General features: G+C 44.2%; 1 protein-coding gene across 2 annotated transcripts in view; it reads left to right on the top strand.

The window, feature by feature from the left end:
* The window catches only part of LOC115150027 (semaphorin-3D), a 125,516-nt gene that overhangs the window by 68,990 nt on the left and 35,942 nt on the right, over positions 1-20,584 (top strand). For both annotated transcript variants that reach the window (XR_003867035.1, XM_029692901.1), the window contains exons 3-5: positions 14,631-14,791; positions 15,023-15,085; positions 15,768-15,887. Coding sequence is in view for 1 of the 2 variants with exons in the window: in XM_029692901.1 (XP_029548761.1) it covers positions 14,631-14,791; positions 15,023-15,085; positions 15,768-15,887 (344 nt within the window). In the remaining variant the exon portion in view is untranslated. The remainder of the gene's footprint in view (positions 1-14,630; positions 14,792-15,022; positions 15,086-15,767; positions 15,888-20,584) is intronic.

The following is a 20,584-nucleotide window of genomic DNA, read 5'->3' as shown; positions in this document are numbered from 1 at the left end:
CCTCCCACCGTTTCATAACTACCGTTTAGATTGACAAGGCGAATGACACCGTAGAGATACAATTCAAATGTTGTATTCATTCTGATCACGTGCGGTCTTCCGTTTTGATTAACTGTTGTGTTGGTAGATTTGATGTGACGCAGAACCTTCAGTTCATCTGAGATACTCACTTTTCCCTTCTCTTCTGTCACTGGAATTAGAGCAGAGAGAGAGAAAGACAATGGAGCGAGGAAGGAAAGTGAAAAAGAAGGCGGTAAAGGGAGAGAGAGATTTGTTTGGCCATCCCTTTCTCTTGTCTCCTGTCTTGTCAGACTCAGAGAGGCGAGGTGACCCTCTCAGTCTCCCATGCCACAGCTCTGGGGATAATAAGCTGGGGTGAGAGTTAATTTCCACTGAGAGAGAGAGAGTGAGAGAGAGAGAGAGAGAGAGAGAGAGAGAGAGAGAGAGAGAGAGAGAGAGAGAGAGAGAGAGAGAGAGAGAGAGAGAGAGAGAGAGAGAGAGAGAGAGAGGAGAGAGAGAGAGAGAGAGAGAGAGAGAGAGAGAGAGAGAGAGAGAGAGAGAGAGAGAGAGAGAACGTGCGTCAAACAGTTATGTCAGGCAACAGACAACAAAACGGAAAACAACTACCCACAAAACACAATAGAAAAACCCCAACTTAAATATGATCTCCAATTAGAGACAACGCGAACCAGCTGCCTCTAATTGGAGATCATCCCAAAACTCCAACATAGAAATAGAAAAACAAGAACTAAACATAGAAACAAAAAAACATAGAATGCCCACCCATATCACACCCTGACCTAACTAAACAGAGAAAAAACAGCTCTCTTAGGTCAGAGCGTGACAGAGAGAGAGAGAGAGAAAGAGAGAAGAGAGAGATAGGGGAGAGAGTGGGATGGAGAGAGAGAGAGAGAGGGGAGAGAGTGGGATGGAGAGAGAGAGAGGGGAGGGAGAAGGAGGGAAGAAAGAGATAGGGGAGAGAAAGAGAGCGATGGAGAGAGAGGAAAATGGAGTCTGTCTGAGGAGGTCTGTTCAACTTCAAAGCTTCCATTTGGATACCCTCAGGAGACAGGATGAATGAGGAGGGGAGGGGGGGGGGAATTTAGGGTAACACTGTTTTTCCTCCCTACAAGGGTTCCACTCTTCTCAGGTGTCATCCAGGAGTCAGGGGGAACAGAGGGAAAATTAGCAGAGAAAACAGACATCTTTTTGTTTGTTTATTTGTACCTTTTTGGTTCATTTTTTTAGGGTTCTATGATTTTTTTGAGTCTGTCTTTAGTTGTGTTGTCAATATTCTATACATTTCCTGCAGGTTTGACTTAGTAGCTGTAGTCAGTAGGCTATACTCTATTGTCCTCTTCTCCTTGTTAGAATTGAACTAACAGGGTGTGACTATATCAGCCTGCCCTTTATTCTGGCCCTAAAATATGGATTCTGAATAACAAAAATACACACCCTCTGGACATAGGGAGAAACCTGAAGAACAGGAAGGAACACCATTTTTCAACTGGCAACTGGAGCACACATTGATGTTAACCATGGATTTATCCTTGACACTAAAATAAATGGAAAGGGGAGACTTGGCTACCTGGCTTCACTATGAAAACAAATACTGGAGTTGAAACTAGATTGGATGTTTAAGTTGATATGTCCTTCTTACCACTGCGCCAGAAAAACATCAGGTCTAAACATTTGGCTTAATTGCACTTATTAATAATTCTAATCAAATCAAGGCAGAAAAATCCTATTGAGAAATTCCACACTCAGTTCAACAAAGGAATTGCCAGGACTTGACCCCAACTGGCATGACTCACTGTATGGGAGCCAGCCAGGCAGGAAGCATGTCTTTCTCTTTATCATTTACAAACTACACACCAATTACAAGAGTCAACAAGTGATTTAGAACCTGTGTCTCCTGGGATTCACAAGACTGTGTCGACCCGCAGAACTAAAGCCTAGGTAAGTCTTTACCTCTCGGGGGAGTCAACACAAGTCTTTAGGTCTCAAGGTTCAAGGGCGTTTTTTAAAAGAGCGTACAAGAGTGGGTTGACAAAAAACACTGTTAAATGATTTTAATAGGCTGCTGTTGAAACGTCCAGTACTTTGAAGTGTCCCAGTGGTTACTGTAAGACTGGGGATTTCTAACGTGAGGTATCCGTGACTGATCCCGAAGCATGGTGTGAGGACAGCCCCCTACGGTTGGTTTTTATTACCTTGTGGATTACCATATGTCTGTGCTTTCATTTCTGTCCAACCTTGAAAGTAGAAACTATAAGATGTTATTCCCACTTAAGCTTAAGGAGCGTTACTGTTATGAGTGTGATCATGCATGCCGCTTCAGGTCCACGGGTTGTTCTGGTCCGTGTCCTACAGTACAGGGAGGAGGAGTGTTGCCACTTCTACTTGGTTATTTTATCATTTAGCAGACGTTCTTATCCAGAGCAACTTACAGTAGAGAACGCATACCTTTTTCGTACCTTTTTCATACCTTTTTCATACCTTTTTCATACCTTTGTTTTCATACTGCCACCCTCGTGGGAATCAAACCCAAAACCCTGACCTTGTAAGTGCCATGCTTTACCAGCTAATCCACACGGGACCCTTTCAACTCATGCTAACTCATGTTATCATGGTAACTCATTATCACGGTAACTCATTATCATGGTAACTCATGTTATCATGGTAACTCATGCTATCATGGTAACTCATGCTATCATGGTAACTCATGTTATCATGGTAACTCATTATCACGGTAACTCATTATCATGGTAACTCATGTTATCATGGTAACTCATGCTATCATGGTAACTCATGCTATCACGGTAACTCATGTTATCACGGTAACTCATGCTATCACGGTAACTCATGCTATCATGGTAACTCATGTTATCATGGTAACTCATGTTATCATGGTAACTCATGTTATCATGGTAACTCATTATCATGGTAACTCATATTATCATGGTAACTCATGTTATCATGGTAACTCATATTATCATGGTAACTCATGCTATCATGGTAACTCATGCTATCATGGTAACTCATGTTATCATGGTAACTCATGTTATCATGGTAACTCATTTTATCATGGTAACTCATGCTATCATGGTAACTCATGTTATCATGGTAACTCATGTTATCATGGTAACTCATGTTATCATGGTAACTCATGTTATCATGGTAACTCATGTTATCATGGTAACTCATGTTATCATGGTAACTCATGCTATCATGGTAACTCATGCTATCATGGTAACTCATGTTATCATGGTAACTCATGTTATCATGGTAACTCATGCTATCATGGTAACTCATGTTATCATGGTAACTCATGTTATCATGGTAACTCATGTTATCATGGTAACTCATGTTATCATGGTAACTCATATTATCATGGTAACTCATTATCATGGTAACTCATGTTATCATGGTAACTCATGTTATCATGGTAACTCATGTTATCATGGTAACTCATGTTATCATGGTAACTCATGCTATCATGGTAACTCATGTTATCATGGTAACTCATGCTATCATGGTAACTCATGTTATCATGGTAACTCATGTTATCATGGTAACTCATGTTATCATGGTAACTCATGTTATCATGGTAACTCATGTTATCATGGTAACTCATTATCATGGTAACTCATGTTATCATGGTAACTCATGTTATCATGGTAACTCATGTTATCATGGTAACTCATGTTATCATGGTAACTCATTATCATGGTAACTCATGTTATCATGGTAACTCATTATCATGGTAACTCATGCTATCATGGTAACTCATGTTATCATGGTAACTCATGTTATCATGGTAACTCATGCTATCATGGTAACTCATATTATCATGGTAACTCATGTTATCATGGTAACTCATGTTATCATGGTAACTCATGTTATCATGGTAACTCATGCTATCATGGTAACTCATGTTATCATGGTAACTCATGTTATCATGGTAACTCATGTTATCATGGTAACTCATGTTATCATGGTAACTCATGTTATCATGGTAACTCATGCTATCATGGTAACTCATGCTATCATGGTAACTCATGTTATCATGGTAACTCATGTTATCATGGTAACTCATGTTATCATGGTAACTCATGCTATCATGGTAACTCATGTTATCATGGTAACTCATGTTATCATGGTAACTCATGCTATCATGGTAACTCATGTTATCATGGTAACTCATGTTATCATGGTAACTCATGTTATCATGGTAACTCATGTTATCATGGTAACTCATGTTATCATGGTAAGAATCAGCAAAGATAATGTTGAAGTTGATCTTTGCATACCGTAGCCTTTTGTAAACAATAGAACAAACAATTCACATGTATTTCCAGTCAATGTTGGTTGAAGACGTTCCTCAGTACGAAGGGAGAGTTGGAGACGTCTCTTGTTTATGAGGTCAGTTCAGTCAGGTTGCTGCCAGGTGTTCGGAGATCATTGGAATTCCAGATGTCTCTATGGCGTGCCTCTGTGCCTGCCGTGGTTCAGAAGATCTTTGAGCTGATGGAAACCAGAACATTTTAGAGACCGTGTGTGTGTGTGTGTGTGTGTGTGGTTAGACGCTGCCTGGCCTGCCATACCTCCCCTCCCCACTCATTCCAAGTGGAGTGTCATGACTAATACAGCTCTGGTGGTAGACTGGCCTTCATTGTAGGTCCATGTTACAGTCCTATTCCCTGGCACTGAGACACATGCCAAGAGTCTTACCGCACGTAAACAAACTAGGGTACTTCCCTGACACATATGAATCCTACTAGACTAGAAAACCCATGCTCCTTCTATCTGCCAACAAACACACCTAATAACAACTGCTTCCATTTTATTTACAGTTTTTTCTAACTGCTTACACACAAAATCTTTTCATGTCACACGACACCAAATATCCAAAACCATAAGCTATTTCTCAGCCTTTGACTCAGTTGTCAATTGCATAAAACACATTTTTCAAAACACTACACACAATTCTCTACCTAAAACACAAAAATCTAACTTGCTTTCCTTTTCCAAACACAACCAATCAAAATGCTACACTTATTCAACAGGTCACACACACAATAGGACAGAGGGCAATTACCAATGTCCCTGGACAGCGTGGGGGGTAATATAACTGTGTGCTGCCATCACTCAAAACGGGGTCCTCCATCACAATGCCACACTGGGTCCGTACAACACCGGCCATATGCTCACTTTTCTAGATGCAATTTACACAATGCTTGTCCCTGATCCAGATCAGGAGCCTGCTAGATTTGTGGTTTTATGGGACAATGTTAGTTTTCACCGGGCTGTTCTGGTCCAAAATTGCTTTGCCACCCATCCACAATTTGTAGTTTTGTAACTACCCCCATATTCACCTTTTCTAAATCCCATAGAGGAATTCTTCTCAGCCTGGCGCTGGAAAGTGTCTGATCGCCAACCCTATGCCCGCATGCCGCTTCTCCAGGCAATGGAGGACGCATGTGGTGACATAGAGGTTGCCTCTGTCCAAGGTTGGATACGCCATGCTAGGAGATACTTCCCTCCATGTTTGGCAAGAGAAAACGTATCTTGTGATGTGGACAAAGTATTGTGGCCAGACCCAGCCCGGAGAAGAGATGAAGCGTAGCTTAGCACTGGTGACTGCCCCCCCTCCACCAATTCCTGGACTGCCCCCCCCCCCCCCCCCCGGGACCCCACACAGCGTTCTTTACTGTATTCTAAAGAATATACTTTTGGTTTACATATGTTTATGGTTCTGTTGTATGCTACTGTATACTATGTACTAATAAATATTTTCTGTTTCTACATTGCATTGGTGTTTACAGTGTACTTGTTACCCCTCTCAGAAGATTATTTTCACTGTAGAACATTGTATTGAAATGTAGATATAAGCCTATGAAAGAACAAAGAGCTTTAGATTTAGAACAACAGTGTTTACATGGTATATCCAAACATGTACTATTATGAAAGTGTTTGCCATTTGATGCAAATGCTTCATTCTGACATGTGTTTATGGCATTTTGAATGCAGTGTTACATTTTGAAGGAGATGTGAGGCATTTTGCATTTTGTGTGTGCAGTTTAGGGAATTGTGTGTAGAGTTTTGAAAAAAGGAGAGACAGTTTTGAAAGCGTGTGTAAGCAGTTGGAAAAAACTGTAATCACTGCTATCCCACTAGAATGTGTGTGTGTGTGTGTGTGTGTGTGTGTGTGTGTGTGTGTGTGTGTGTGTGTGTGTGTGTGTGTGTGTGTGTGTGTGCGTGTGTGAGCATGTGTGAGCGTGTGTCCCAATCACTCCCACATTCCTGGAGCTGACAAGGCCGTGTAAGTGTGTGTGTGTGTGTGTGTGTGTGTGTGTGTGTGTGTGTGTGTGTGTGTCTGCATCCCATTATGCGTTAAAGTCCCTGGAAGGAATTACATGTATTCAGATGGTGAATTCAGCCCCCCCCCAACCTCCACCCTCTGTCCGACTTCAAGTATGCACTACAGGTGTTGGGCACACACCCAGCTCTCAGGTTCCATGTGTTTGATCTGCTCTGAAGGTCTTATTAAACAAATGTTTGCCATTATCCTGCGTCATTCACAAGCCACAGCACAAACATGCAGGATTTCTCAACACGCTGAACACTGACCTTAAATAAGGATATATGGAGTGAAAAAAAAAATGGAGAACTTTGCAATATTGAGAAACTGTCTCTGGAATTGGTTAGATAGATTAGTAGAAAATCGTATTGGGCTTAACTCTACAGATACTTCATTGATGCTCCCGGACATACAAGGAAGTAGTCAGATCCCTGTGCGGATATACACTTCATTCCTGGGTGGCCAAAGTCATGCCAAAAGGCTTAATGTAGGATTACTGCTCTGTATAGAGAACCCTGTCTTTGTATAGAGAACCTTGTGTCTGTATAGAGAGTCTTGTGTCTGTATAGAGAGCATTGTGTCTGTATAGAGAGCATTGTGTCTGTATAGAGAGCATTGTGTCTGTATAGAGAGGATTGTGTCTGCATAGAGAGTCTTGTGTCTGTATAGAGAGTATTGTGTCTGTATAGAGAATCTTGTGTCTGTATAGAGAGTATTGTGTTTGTATAGAGAACCTTGTGTCTGTATAGAGAACCTTGTGTCTGTATAGAGAGTCTTGTGTCTGTATAGAGAGCGGTAATCACGTTCCCTTGACCAAGCGACCCCTGACCCTTTAAATCTTCAGCCTTTTAGAGACTTAGAGTCTTGGCAAACTAAAGATTGAAACAAACTCAAACCGGGCCATTGCCCCAAACTCAAACCGGGCCGTTGCCCCAGAATCAAACCGGGCCGTTGCCCCAGGGCACTGATCAATCCAATGTAATCAGATCAGATTTAGGCCCACTTAGTGACATTATGTCCATACTGATCAAGGTTTATCAATCAACAAATATTTAAATTGTCAGTGGGGTAATAAACAGACTTGTACAAGAACAGTTCAACCACAGTTTCTTTTGATAATCCAACTCCAAAATAGACTAATGAAATCAAAATAATAGCTGTGTTTGTATATGAATGTTTTAGTCTGGCTAAAAGTGATTTTACTATCTATTCAGCGTCTTGTTCCTATATTTGATCATATTACTAATGTGACCTCATACTAACTCTGTGATTGACTGTTCTGCAGCCAAAAGAAGATGACTGTGGTTGCATCCCAAATTGCATCCTATTCCCAATATAGTGCACTACTTTTGACCAGAGCCCTATAGCACCCTATTCCCAATATAGTGCACTACTTTTGACCAGAGCCCTATAGCACCCTATTCCCAATTTAGTGCACTACTTTTGACCAGAACCCTATGGCACCCTATTCCCAATATAGTGCACTACTTTTGACCAGAACCCTATTGACCTTGGTGTAAAGTAGTGCATTTCAAAGGGTGTCATTTGGGACATACTCTCCCTGAACTTTCTTATCTCGTAATGGTTGACATTTATTTTCCTTTTAATTGGAGACACATTTCCTAGCTATGTCTGTTCAGACCAGACGGTGTGATTCTTACTGTGAGTTGGTGCCAAATGGAAGAGATCCACGATTCCACCTATAAGCTACACTATTCCCACAATGGCCAGTGAGATGTAAGTTATGGGCTGGGAGAGTTCAATAAGACAGCCATAAACGCGTGGAAGTTAAGCCTCATGTTATCCCTAACCATAAGAGGTTGTGATGCTTTGAAGTGGTTCTGCACGGCAACATATAGGAAACAGAGGATGTCGATATATCACAGAGACTGAATTATATCATAGAAATGTCTTAGTTATGGGAGATGTTATCCACAAATGTACTTTAACCAGAAAATACTACTTATTCAGCCCTATTTCCTAGACATGTGAATGTCCTTGATGTTACTGTAGATATTACATCGTAAAGTAATTGAGATCAGATCCGGGTTATTTTCTGCTACACTCACTGGTTGATCTGATCGGAACTGGAAAAAAAGGGCTGATTTATATCTTGCAGTTAGAATGAGGAAATATACAATGAGTGGGTCATCTGTTTTGAAACATTTCATATATGAGGTAGGCCAATCTCAATGCTTGGTAATTCCCAAGTCTCTCCTATTTTCAGGGTAACTTGACTTATAAAAACAGGGTGGATTTAGGTGAATAGAACTGATCTAGAAGGTACCATGAAATGTGACCGTGTGACTGTATGCATTTGTTTGCATGCGTATGTGAAATGATGATTAGATCAGTATTCATTTGTAGTTGTTCATAGAGATGACCTCACCAGCCCTCCTAGGATATACGTCTGCTTTGTGCAGTACTGAGGCCAGACTGTCTCACCTTGGCTGCTCTCTACTGGACAGGATGTTGGGGGTCCAAATGGACTCTCTCACCTTGGTTGCTCTCTACTGCTAGACAGGATGTTGGGGGTCCAAATGGACTGTCTCACCTTGGCTGCTCTCTACTGCTAGAGGAAGTTGAGGGGTCCAAATGGACTGTCTCACCTTGGCTGCTCTCTACTGCTAGACAGGATGTTGTGGGTCCAAATGGACTGGCTCACCTTGGCTGCTCTCTACTGCTAGAGGATATTGGGGGTCCAAATGGACTGTGACACTTAGAGGAGAGATAAAGCAGGACTTTTCCCCCGTTGAGCTCTGAAGGCTTTGTTCTGACAGAGATCTGAATGGAGCAGAGTGCCATTAGTTCTAGAATGTGGTTAGAAAGGGGTCTGGAATCCCTGGGTTGGAACTGAGGAATTTTCACATCTGTCATGAAGTCTTCTGTGATGGCTGAAGAGGATACATGACTTTATATCGTCCGCTGCTCCTCATCCATCTCCATCGGCAGACAGTGGGCTGTGGCGACAGGCGCGAGAGTCACGTTGCGCAGTGTGCAGCACAGAGGCTTTCTGTTAACAACAGAGAGAGAAAGGACTGACATTTAGGACTGAAGCAAAAACCAACACATCAAATCAAATTGGATTTGTCACATGGATCGAATAAAACATGTGTAGACCTTACAGTGAAATGCTTACTTAGCCATTAACCAACAATGCACTATGCATAGATAATAAACAGCGAGTAGCAGCAGTGTAAAAACAAAGGGGGGGTCAATGTAAATTAGGTGGCCATGATTAGCTGTTCAGCAGTCTTATGGCTTGGGGATAGAAGCTGTTAAGGAGCCTTTTGGACCTAGACTTGGTGCTGCTCCAATACCGCTTGCCGTGCGGTAACCGGTGCCCCCGCACATTGACTGTGTACCGGTACCCCCTGTATATAACCTCCACATTGACTCTGTATCGGTACCCCCTGTATATAGCCTCCACATTGACTCTGTACCGGTACCCTCTGTATATAGCCTCCACATTGACTCGTTATCGGTACCCCCTGTATATAGCCTCCACATTGACTCTGTATCGGTACCCCCTGTATATAGCCTCACATTGACTCTATACCGGTACCCCCTGTATATAGCCTCCACATTGACTCTGTACCGGTACCCCCTGTATATAGCCTCCACATTGACTCTGTATCGGTACCCCCTGTATATAGCCTCCACATTGACTCTGTACCGGTACCCCCTGTATATAGCCTCCACATTGACTCTGTACCGGTACCCCCTGTATATAGCCTCCACATTGACTGTGTACCGGTACCCCCTGTATATAGCCTCCACATTGACTCTGTATCGGTACCCCCTGTATATAGCCTCCACATTGACTCTGTACCGGTACCCCCTGTATATAGCCTCCACATTGACTGTGTACCGGTACCCCCTGTATATAGCCTCCACATTGACTCTGTATCGGTACCCCCCTGTATATAGCCTCCACATTGACTCTGTACCGGTACCCCCTGTATATAGCCTCCACATTGACTCTGTACCAGTACTCCTTGTATATAGCCTCCACATTGACTCTGTACCGTAATACCCTGTATATAGCCTCCACATTGACTCTGTACCGGTACCCCCTGTATATAGCCTCCACATTGACTCTGTACCGGCACCCCCCTGTATATAGCCTCCACATTGACTCTGTACCAGTACCCCCTGTATATAGCCTCCACATTGACTCTGTACCGGTACCCCCTGTATATAGCCTCCACATTGACTCTGTACCGTAACACCCTGTATATAGCCTCCACATTGACTCTGTACCGGTACCCCCTGTATATAGCCTCCACATTGACTCTGTACCGGTACCCCCTGTATATAGCCTCCACATTGACTCTGTACCGGTACCCCCTGTATATAGCCTCCACATTGACTCTGTACCGGTACCCCCCGTATATAGCCTCCACATTGACTCTGTACCGGTACTCCCTGTATATAGCCTCCACATTGACTCTGTACCAGGTACCCCTGTATATAGCCTCCACATTGACTCTGTACCGGTACCCCCTGTATATAGCCTGCACATTGACTCTGTACCGGTACCCCCTGTATATAGCCTCACTATTGTTATTTTACTGCTGCTCTTTAATTTTTTGTTACTTTTATTTATAATTTTTGGGATATTTTTCTTAAAACTGCATTGTTGGTTAAGGGCTTGTAAGTAAGCATTTCACTGTATGTGTCAATTATTTAAAAAAATATTTGATTTGTCTGGCCTCTCTACCATAAAGGCCTGATTGGTGGGGTACTGAAGAGATGGTTGTCCTTCTGGAAGATTCTCCCATCTCCACGTGGAACTCTAGAGCTCTGTCAGAGTGACCATCGGGTTCTTGGTCACCTCCCTGACCAAGGCCCTCCTCCCCGATTACTCAGTTTGGCCGGGCGGCCAGCTCTAGGAAGAGTCTTGGTGGTTCCAAACTTCTTCTATTTAAGAATGATGGAGGCCACTGTGTTCTTGGGGACATTCAATGCTGCAGAATGTTTTGGTACCCTTCCCCAGATCTGTGCCTCGACACAATCCTGTCTCGGAGCTCTACTAGCAATTCCTTCAACCTCACCTTGGTTTTTGCTCTGATATGCACTGTCAACTGTGGGACCTTATATAGACAGGTGTGTGCCTTTCAAAATCATGTCCAATCAATTGAATATACCACAGGTGGACTCCAATCAAGTTGTAGAAACATCTCAAGGATGATCAATGGAAACAAGATGCACCTGAGATCAATTTCGAGTCTCATAGCGAAGAGTCTGAATACTTATGTAAATAAGGTATTTATGTATTTGTATTTTTAATAAATTTGCTAAAAAATCTCTAAAAACCTGTTTTCGCTTTGTCATTATGGGGTATATATTGTGTGTAGATTGATGAGGGGAAAAAAAACTTTAATCAATTTTAGAATACGGCTGTAACGTAACAAAATGTGGAAAAAGGGAAGGGGTCTGAATACTTTCCGAATGCACTGTATATACAGGTGGTGAGCTGTCAGACACCATAGTTTATTTCCACACATATCTCCAGTCTTATTAGTTATACGTTGGATTTTACAGTGCTTATTGGTAATTATTTTCCTACACATCCTTCTCATTAAATCAAGGCTTAGTCTATGGCTGAAACATTTAATTTGATATTTGAGCGGTTCACAGATAATATTATGTTAATGATTTATCTTTTTAATATGATTTGTGAAATGTAGACCTGGAGAAAGGGTGACTTGGTAAATAATTATTTTTGTAAAACATATTTCATGAGACACTGATTGTTGATAGCTACCTCAGCAGTGGAACTGACCCAAGGGAGGCCTTATCCTCCTCCTCGTCCTCCTCCTCATCCTCCTCCTTCTCCTCGTTCTCTTGTCCTCATCCTCGTTCTCCTCCTCGTTCTCTCGTCCTCATCCTCGTCCTCCTCCTCGTTCTCTCGTCCTCATCCTCATCTTCCTCCTCCTTCTCCTCTTCCTCCTCGTCCTCCTCCTCCTCTTCCTCCTCCTCCTCCTCCTTCTCCTCGTTCTCTTGTCCTCATCCTCGTTCTCCTCCTCGTTCTCTCGTCCTCATCCTCGTCCTCCTCCTCGTTCTCTCGTCCTCATCCTCATCTTCCTCCTCCTCCTCCTCTTCCTCCTCGTCCTCCTCCTCCTCTTCCTCCTCCTCGTCCTCCTCCTCCTCCTCCTCCTTGTCCTCATCCTCCTCCTTCTCCTCGTTCTCTTGTCCTCATCCTCGTTCTCCTACTCGTTCTCTCGTCCTCATCCTCGTCCTCCTCCTCGTTCTCTCGTCCTCATCCTCATCTTCCTCCTCCTCCTCCTCCTCCTCCTTCTCCTCGTTCTCTCATCCTCCTCCTCGATCTCTCATCCTCTTCCTCCTCCTCCTCCTTCTTCTAAAGCTGTCTTATACAGCAGAAGGTTAGAGTTACGACTCTAGTCTCTAGTCTCTAGTCTCTAGTCTCTAGACTCTAGTCTCTAGTCTCTAGTCTCTAGTCTCTAGACTCTAGTCTCTTGTCTCTTGTCTCTTGACTCTAGACTCTAGTCTCTTGACTCTAGTCTCTAGTCTCTTGTCTCTTGACTCTAGTCTCTAGTCTCTTGACTCTAGTCTCTAGTCTCTAGTCTCTTGTCTCTAGTCTCTAGTCTCTTGTCTCTTGACTCTTGACTCTAGTCTCTAGTCTCTTGACTCTAGTCTCTAGTCTCTTGACTCTAGTCTCTAGTCTCTTGACTCTAGTCTCTAGTCTCTAGTCTCTAGTCTCTAGTCTACTAGTCTACTAGTCTACTAGTCTACTAGTCTCTAGTCTCTAGTCTCTAGTCTCTAGTCTCTAGTCTCTAGTCTCTAGTCTCTAGTCTCTAGTCTCTAGTCTCTAGTCTCTAGTCTCTAGTCTCTTGTCTCTTGTCTCTTGTCTCTTGTCTCTTGTCTCTAGTCTCTAGACTCGTGTCTCTAGAGTCTTGATAAAGTGTTGGACCTTTGTGCTGGCTAAGTATAATTAAATTAAGTTGTTTACTTACCATACATCCTCTCTTCAACCCTTAAACTGATAGCACAATGACATAATGTAGGGTTATAGTAGCACTGTAAACATCTACTTTATAGGAGTTGTCTTGGAGTTGAATTGAGCAGCCAGGACCTGTTGATTTATCAGGAGAGAGAGAGAGCACAGGGTGGGAAAGCCGGGCTACAGGGTTAATTTGCTGTGATTGTGCAGGTCATTTTCTGCCTGGTTAAACACAAGATCCCTAGATAGGTTGTAGAGTACTCGCTGGTGTTGCTCGACCCGTGCATGCTGAATGGACATGTGTGTGTTTTTGGGGGAGATTGTGTTGCTATGTTTATTGGAATTACACACATTGCAACTATGTACTTTCCAACTTGAGTATCCAGGGACCGTATTTCATATAGAGGCTGATTTCATTGTTGTTTTGACTGAGTGAATGAGCTTTGATTGACATGTTGTTTATCAATCATGTCAATGTACTCAGACTACAGACTAGATTTGGAAAGCTACAATAAAAACATCAGTTATAATTGTATGTAGTTTTGCCAAACTGATGGTTGTGATAAATGCAGTCCAAGTTTTTTAGTGCTTGTTTTTGACCAATAGTTGCTCTCTGCCAATTCTGATTCAATTGATTCTGTTACTTCAAAACATTAACTCCCTCTTTCTCTCTCTCTCTCTCTCTCCCTCTCCCCCCCCCCCCTGTCTCCCTCCCCCTGTCTCCCACTCTCCCTCTCCTCCCTCTCCTCCCTCTCTCGCTCTCTCGCCATCTCCCCCTCCCTCTCTCCTTCCCTCTCTCTCTCTCTCTCGCCATCCCTCCCCCCTGCTCTCTGTTCCTCCCTCCCTCCCTCCCCCTGCTCTCCCTCCCTCTGCTCTCCCTCCCTCCCTCCCCCCTGCTCTCTCTCCCCCTCCCTCCTCTGCCCCTCCCTCTCTCGTTCCCTCTCTCCTCCCCCTCCCTCCCTCCCTCCCTCCCTCCCCCTCCCCCTCTTTCTCTCCTTCCCCCCTCCCTCCCTCCCTCCTGCTCTCTCTCCTCCCTCTCTCTCTCCCCCTCCCTCCTCTGCCCCTCCCTCTCCTCCCCCCTCCCTCCCTCCCCCCTCCCTCTCTCTCTCTCGCCATCCCTCCCTCCCCCGCTCTCTCTCTCTCCCTCCCTCCCTTTCCCCTCACCCCTCCCTCTCCCCTCCGTCTCTCCTTCCCTCCCCACTCTCTCTCTCTCTCCCTCCCTCCCCCCTCCCTCCCACCTCCCTCACCCCTCCCTCTCCCCTCCGTCTCTCCCTCCCTCTCCCCCCCCCCTCCCTGTAGACGTGCGTTGGAGGAATAGTTCCAGTGTGTTCTGGGACAGAGGTGTGAGTGGAGGTTACCAGTCCCTGCTGCTGGATGAGGACCGTGGCTGGCTCCTGGTGGGGGGCAGAGACCACATCTACCTTCTCCACTCGGACAGCCTGGCTCTTCCTACACGCACGGTACAGACAGCACCTCACTGGATCTCCCTATCTACGTGTAAATGTAGAGTTAAGGCCAGCACCATGACATTACCATGACTCTGTTTTGAATCAGTCAAGGCTCCTTCCCAACTGTGTTCTCTTAGATCGCCATGTTCTCAATAAAACACAGAGGGGTATCATAAAGTAATGATGAAAGGCGTAACCTATCCATATTTCAGCCTCACCTGTATCCCTCCCTCCCTCCTTTAGATTTACTGGCCAGCTGTGGAGGAACACGTCGAACACTGCAGATTGGCAGGGAAGAACCTGTCGGTAAGTAACAACAGCTCTACGAGCCAGAAAAAACATGGATAAACAACATGGGATGAACTTTCCCACAAAGCTGTTTAGGTGCTCTGAAGATCTGAGGCCTTATTTAGTAGTCCTCTGGCACGCTCATAGCACATTATTGGGACAAGGCCAAGTATCCCTCATAGTGTATAATTAAAACAAGGCCTGTCTTTATTGATGGTCATGTTGTTTTGTGTTTTATGAGACCCAGGGGAGACGGGTAGGTTCTCGTCCTTCTGTGTGGGACCTGACTAACATCTCCTTTACATTTACACACAATAACAACCAGAGGTGACAGGTCATTCTAATCTGACAAGGTTCAATCAATTATTTTGCTCGATTTCTTCATAAATAAATCTGCCTTGAGGCAAAAGATAGCGAACTGGTTAATGAGGCTGGTGGGTAGAAGAACAGGATTTAGGATGGTCCTCTGTAGCTCAGTTGGTAGGGAATGGTACTTTCAACGCCAATATCAAGGGTTTGATTCTCGCTGGGGCCACTCATACTGTATGTATCCACACATGTCTGTACACACGTCTGTATGTCGTCGCTTTTGGATAAAAGCGTCTGTTAGATGGCATTGATATTTACGGTTTCATCTCTGTTAACTATGACTGTAGATGTGTTTCATGTATGTTTAATGTAAATCCTAACATTGTTTCAGACTGACTGCGCCAACTACGTGCGTCTCCTCCAGCCCTTCAATAAGACCCATGTGTATGTCTGTGGCACCGGGGCCTACCACCCACAATGCACCTACATAGACCTGGGACACAGCAATGAGGTGAGGAAAGGAGAGAAGGGGGGGCCATGTGTATGTCTGTGGCACCGGGGCCTACCACCCACAATGCACCTACATAGACCTGGGACAGGAGAGAGAGAAATGTCTTAATTATTTTGGAACTTCTGTGAGTGTAATGTTTACTGTTCATTTTTATTGTTTATTTCACTTTTTGTTTATTATCTACTTAACTTGCTTTGGCAATGTTAACATATGTTTCCCATGCCAATAATCCAATAGAGAGAGGCTCTGACTAAACTCCCTGTTTCATCTCTCTGACTAAACTCTGACTAAACTTTATCTACTTTTTTTCTGGATGACTGTGTGATCTCACTCTCCATGTACGATGTGAGCAAACGTTTAAAAAGGTTAACAATCAGAAGGAATACCAGGGCGTGCTCTCAAAGCGCGCGCAGACCAGCTGGTAAGTGTCTTCACAGACATTTTCAATCTCTCCTCCTGTCCCAGTCGGTAATCCCAACATGTTTCAAGCTGACCATCATTGTCCCTGTTCCCAAGAGCTCCAAGGTAACCTGCCTAAATGACTATCACCCTGTAGCACTCACATCTGTAATTATAAAGTGCTTTGAAAGGCTGGTCATGACATACATCAACACCATCATCCCAGACTGCCTAGCGCCACTCCAATTCACATACCGCCGTAACAGATCCACAGATGATGCAATCTCAATTGCACTTCACACTGCCCTCTCACACCCTGACAAGAGGAGAAATAACTATGTGAGAATGCTGTTCATAGACTACAACTCAGCGTTTAACACCATTAATCACTAAACTCAGGATCCTTGGTCTGAACACCTCTCTCTGCAACTGAATTCTGGACTTCCTGACGGGCCGGTGGTAGGCAACAACAACAACACTTCCGCTGACCCTCAACACTGGGGCCCCTCAGGGGTGCGTGCTTAGTCCGCTCCTGTACTCACTGTTCACCCAAGCCTGCGTGGCCAAGCACGACTCCAACACCATCGTTAAGTTTGCTGACGACACAACGGTGGTATCCCTGATCACCGATGTCAGCCTACAGGGAGGAGGTCAGAGAGTTGGCAGTGTGGTGCCTCCCTCAACGTCAGTAAGACCAAGGAGCTGATCGTGGACTATAGAAGAAAGAAGGGATAGCACGCCCCCATCCACATTGACAGAGCTGTTGTAGAGCGGGTCGAGAGCTTCAACTTCCTTGGCGTCCACATCACTAATGACTTAACATGGTTCACACACAACCGCACAGTCATGAAGAGGGCACGGCAGCGCCTTTCCCACCTCAGGAGGCTGAAAAGATTTGTCATGGGCACTCAGATCCTCAAAAATGTCTACAGCTGTACCATCGAGAGCATCTTGACTGGCTGCATCACCGCTTGGTATGGCAAGTGCACCGCCCTTTACCGCAAAGCGCTACAGAGGGTTGTGTGGACGGCCCAGTTCACCACTGGGGTCAAACTCCCTGCCTTCCAGGACCTCTATATCAGGCAGTGCCAGAGGAAGGCCTGAAAAATGTCCAAAGACTCCAGCGACCCAAGCCATAGACTGTTCACTCTGCTACCGTCCGGCAAACGGTACCAGAGCATCTGCTCTCGGACCAACAGACTCCTAGACAGCTTCTACCCCCAAACCATAAGACTGCTAAATAGCCAGACTGATAAATAGTCAATTAATGCTACCCAAACTATCTTCACTGACTCTACAGTATCTTTCACTGACCCTACGCACACTCACTAGACTATACTGTATATACAGTACACACCATATACACACTCACTAGACTATACTGTATATACAGTACACACCATATACACACTCACTAGACTATACTGTATATACAGTACACACCATATACACACTCACTAGACTATACTGTATATACAGTACACACCATATACACACTCACTAGACTATACTGTATATACAGTACACACCATATACACACTCACTAGACTATACTGTATATACAGTACACACCATATACACACTCGCTCACACACACTATATTGACACTTCGACACACATTCACATACACTACAGATGCACTCACACACATAACACACACATAACACACACATAACACACACATAACACACACATAACACACACATAACACACACATAACACACACATGCATACCGACAAAGCACAAACACACATACATACAGCTCCATTTTTGTGTATAATATTTGATTAATCTTGTGTTACCATTTTAAACTCTGCATCGTTGGGAAGGACTCGTAACCAAGCGTTTTCACGGTAAAGTCTAGTGTGCGTGACAAATAACATTTGATTCGATTCTCTGACTAAACTCTCTGTTCCACTTTCTCTGACTAAACTCTCTGTTCCACTTTCTCTGACTAAACTCTCTGTTCCACTTTCTCTGACTAAACTCTCTGTTCCACTTTCTCTGACTAAACTCTCTGTTCCACTTTCTCTGACTAAACTCTCTGTTCCTCACATTTTGATAATCCAGTCCACATTACGAAAATCTAGTTCACATTATGAAAATCCAGTCCACATTATGAAAATCCAGTCCACATTATGAAAATCCAGTCCACATTATGAAAATCCAGTCCACATTATGAAAATCCAGTCCACATTATGATAATCCAGTCCACATTACGAAAATCCAGTCCACATTATGAAAATCCAGTCCACATTATGAAAATCCAGTCCACATTATGAAAATCCACTCCACATCACCTTTTTCTCTCCTCTTGGCCCCTTCAGAGCATAAGGCTGCCATCCACATCACGCTTTTCTCAGCAAGGGATTTTACAGCTCAGTGGAGGAGGGTTGATGTTATTGTAGAGATTAAATTATTACATTGTGGTGGTTGAGATGGTTCTCTGTGGTAGAGGACGCTAATGCTATTGTGGATGTGACATCATTCTCTGCACCGATCCACATATCAAATCAAATCAAATTTTATTGATCACATACACCTGTTTAGCAGATGTTATTGGACAGTGCAGTAATATCTAACAGTTTCACGAATGCAAACAAATCCAAGTAAAGGAATGGAATTAAGAATATCTAAATATTTGGATGAGCAATGTCAGAGAAGCATAGACTAAGATACAGTAGAATAGGATACAGTATGAGATGAGTAATGCAAAATATGTTAAAATTATTAAAGTGACTAGTGTTCCACGGCGGTGCAGTTGCCGTACCAGGCGGTGATACAGCACGGCAGGATGCTCTCAATTGTGCATCTATAAAATGTTGTGAGGGTTTTAGGTCCCAAACCAAATTTCTTCAGCCTCCTGAGGTTGAAGAGTCGCTGATGCGCCTTCTTCACCACGCTGTCTGTGTGGGTGAACCATTTCAGTTTGTCAGTGATGTGTACGCCGAGGAACTTGATTGTTTCCACCTTCTCCACTGTGGTCCCGACTATGTGGGTGGGGGGCTGCTCCCTCTGCTGTTTCCTGAAGTCCACGATCAGCTCCTTAGTTTTGTTGACGTTGGGTGAGAGGTTATTTTCCTTACACCACACTCTGAGGGCCCTCACCTCCTCCCTGTAGGCCGTCTCGTCATTGTTAGTAATCAGGCCTACTACTGTTGTGTCATCTGCCAACTTAATGATTGAGTTGTAGGCGTGCGTGGACAGGCAGTCATGGGTGAACAGGGAGTACAGGAGGGGGCTGAGCATGGGCCCCAGTTTTGAGGATCAGAGAAGTGGAGGTGTTGTTTCCTACTTTCACCACCTGGGGGTCGGCCCGTAAGGAAGTCCAGGACCCAGTTGCACAGGGCGGGGTTCAGACCCAGGGCCTCAAGCTTAATGATGAGCTTGGATGGTACTATGGTGTTGAATGCTGAGCTATAATCGATGAACAGCATTCTTACATAGGTATTCCTCTTGTCCAGATGGGATAGGGCAGTGTGCAGTGTGATGGCGATTGCATCATCTGTGGATCTATTGGGGCAGTAAGCAAATTGAAGTGGGTCTAGGGTGTCAGGTAAGGTGTAGGTGAATATGGTCCTTGACTAGCCTCTCAAAGCGCTTCATGATGACAGAAGTGAGTGCTATGGGGCGATAGTCATTTAGTTCAGTTACCTTTGCTTTCTTGGGTACAGGACCAATGGTGGACATCTTGAAGCATGTGGGGACAGCAAACAGGTAGAGATTGAATATTTCCATAAACATTCCAGCCAGCTGGTCTGCGCATGCTCTGAGGACGCAAGCTTAAACACTCTTAAATGTCTTACTCACGTCGGCCACAGAGAAGGAGAGCCCACAGTCCTTGGTAGCGGGCTGCGTCGGTGGCACTGTGTTATCCTCAAAGCGGGCGAAGAAGGTGTTTAGCTTGTCCGGAAGCAAGATGTCTGTGTCCGTGACATGGCTGGTTTTCTCCTTTGTAGTCCGTGATTGTCTGGAGACCCTGCCACATACGTCTCGTGTCTGAGCGACTCCACTCTGTCTCTGTACTGACGTTTTGCCTGTTTGATTGCCTTACGGAGCGAATAACTACACTGTTTGTATTCTGCCATATTCCCAGTCACCGTGCCATGGTTAAATGCGATGGTTAGTGCTTTCAGTTTTGCGAGAGTGCTTTTAATAGTCACAGTAGGTACAACATATCCTATACATTTCCTGATAAACTCAGTTACCGTGTCAGTGTATTCGTTAATGTTATTCTCGGAACATATCCCAATCAAAACAATCTTGAAGCGCGGATTCTGATTGGTCAGACCAGCAT

The sequence above is a fragment of the Salmo trutta genome, chromosome 16 (genome assembly GCF_901001165.1).
Source record: "Salmo trutta chromosome 16, fSalTru1.1, whole genome shotgun sequence".
Lineage (NCBI taxonomy): Eukaryota > Metazoa > Chordata > Actinopteri > Salmoniformes > Salmonidae > Salmo > Salmo trutta.
Note: the sequence above shows the minus strand (reverse complement) of the source record. Positions and strands in the feature narration are given on the sequence as shown.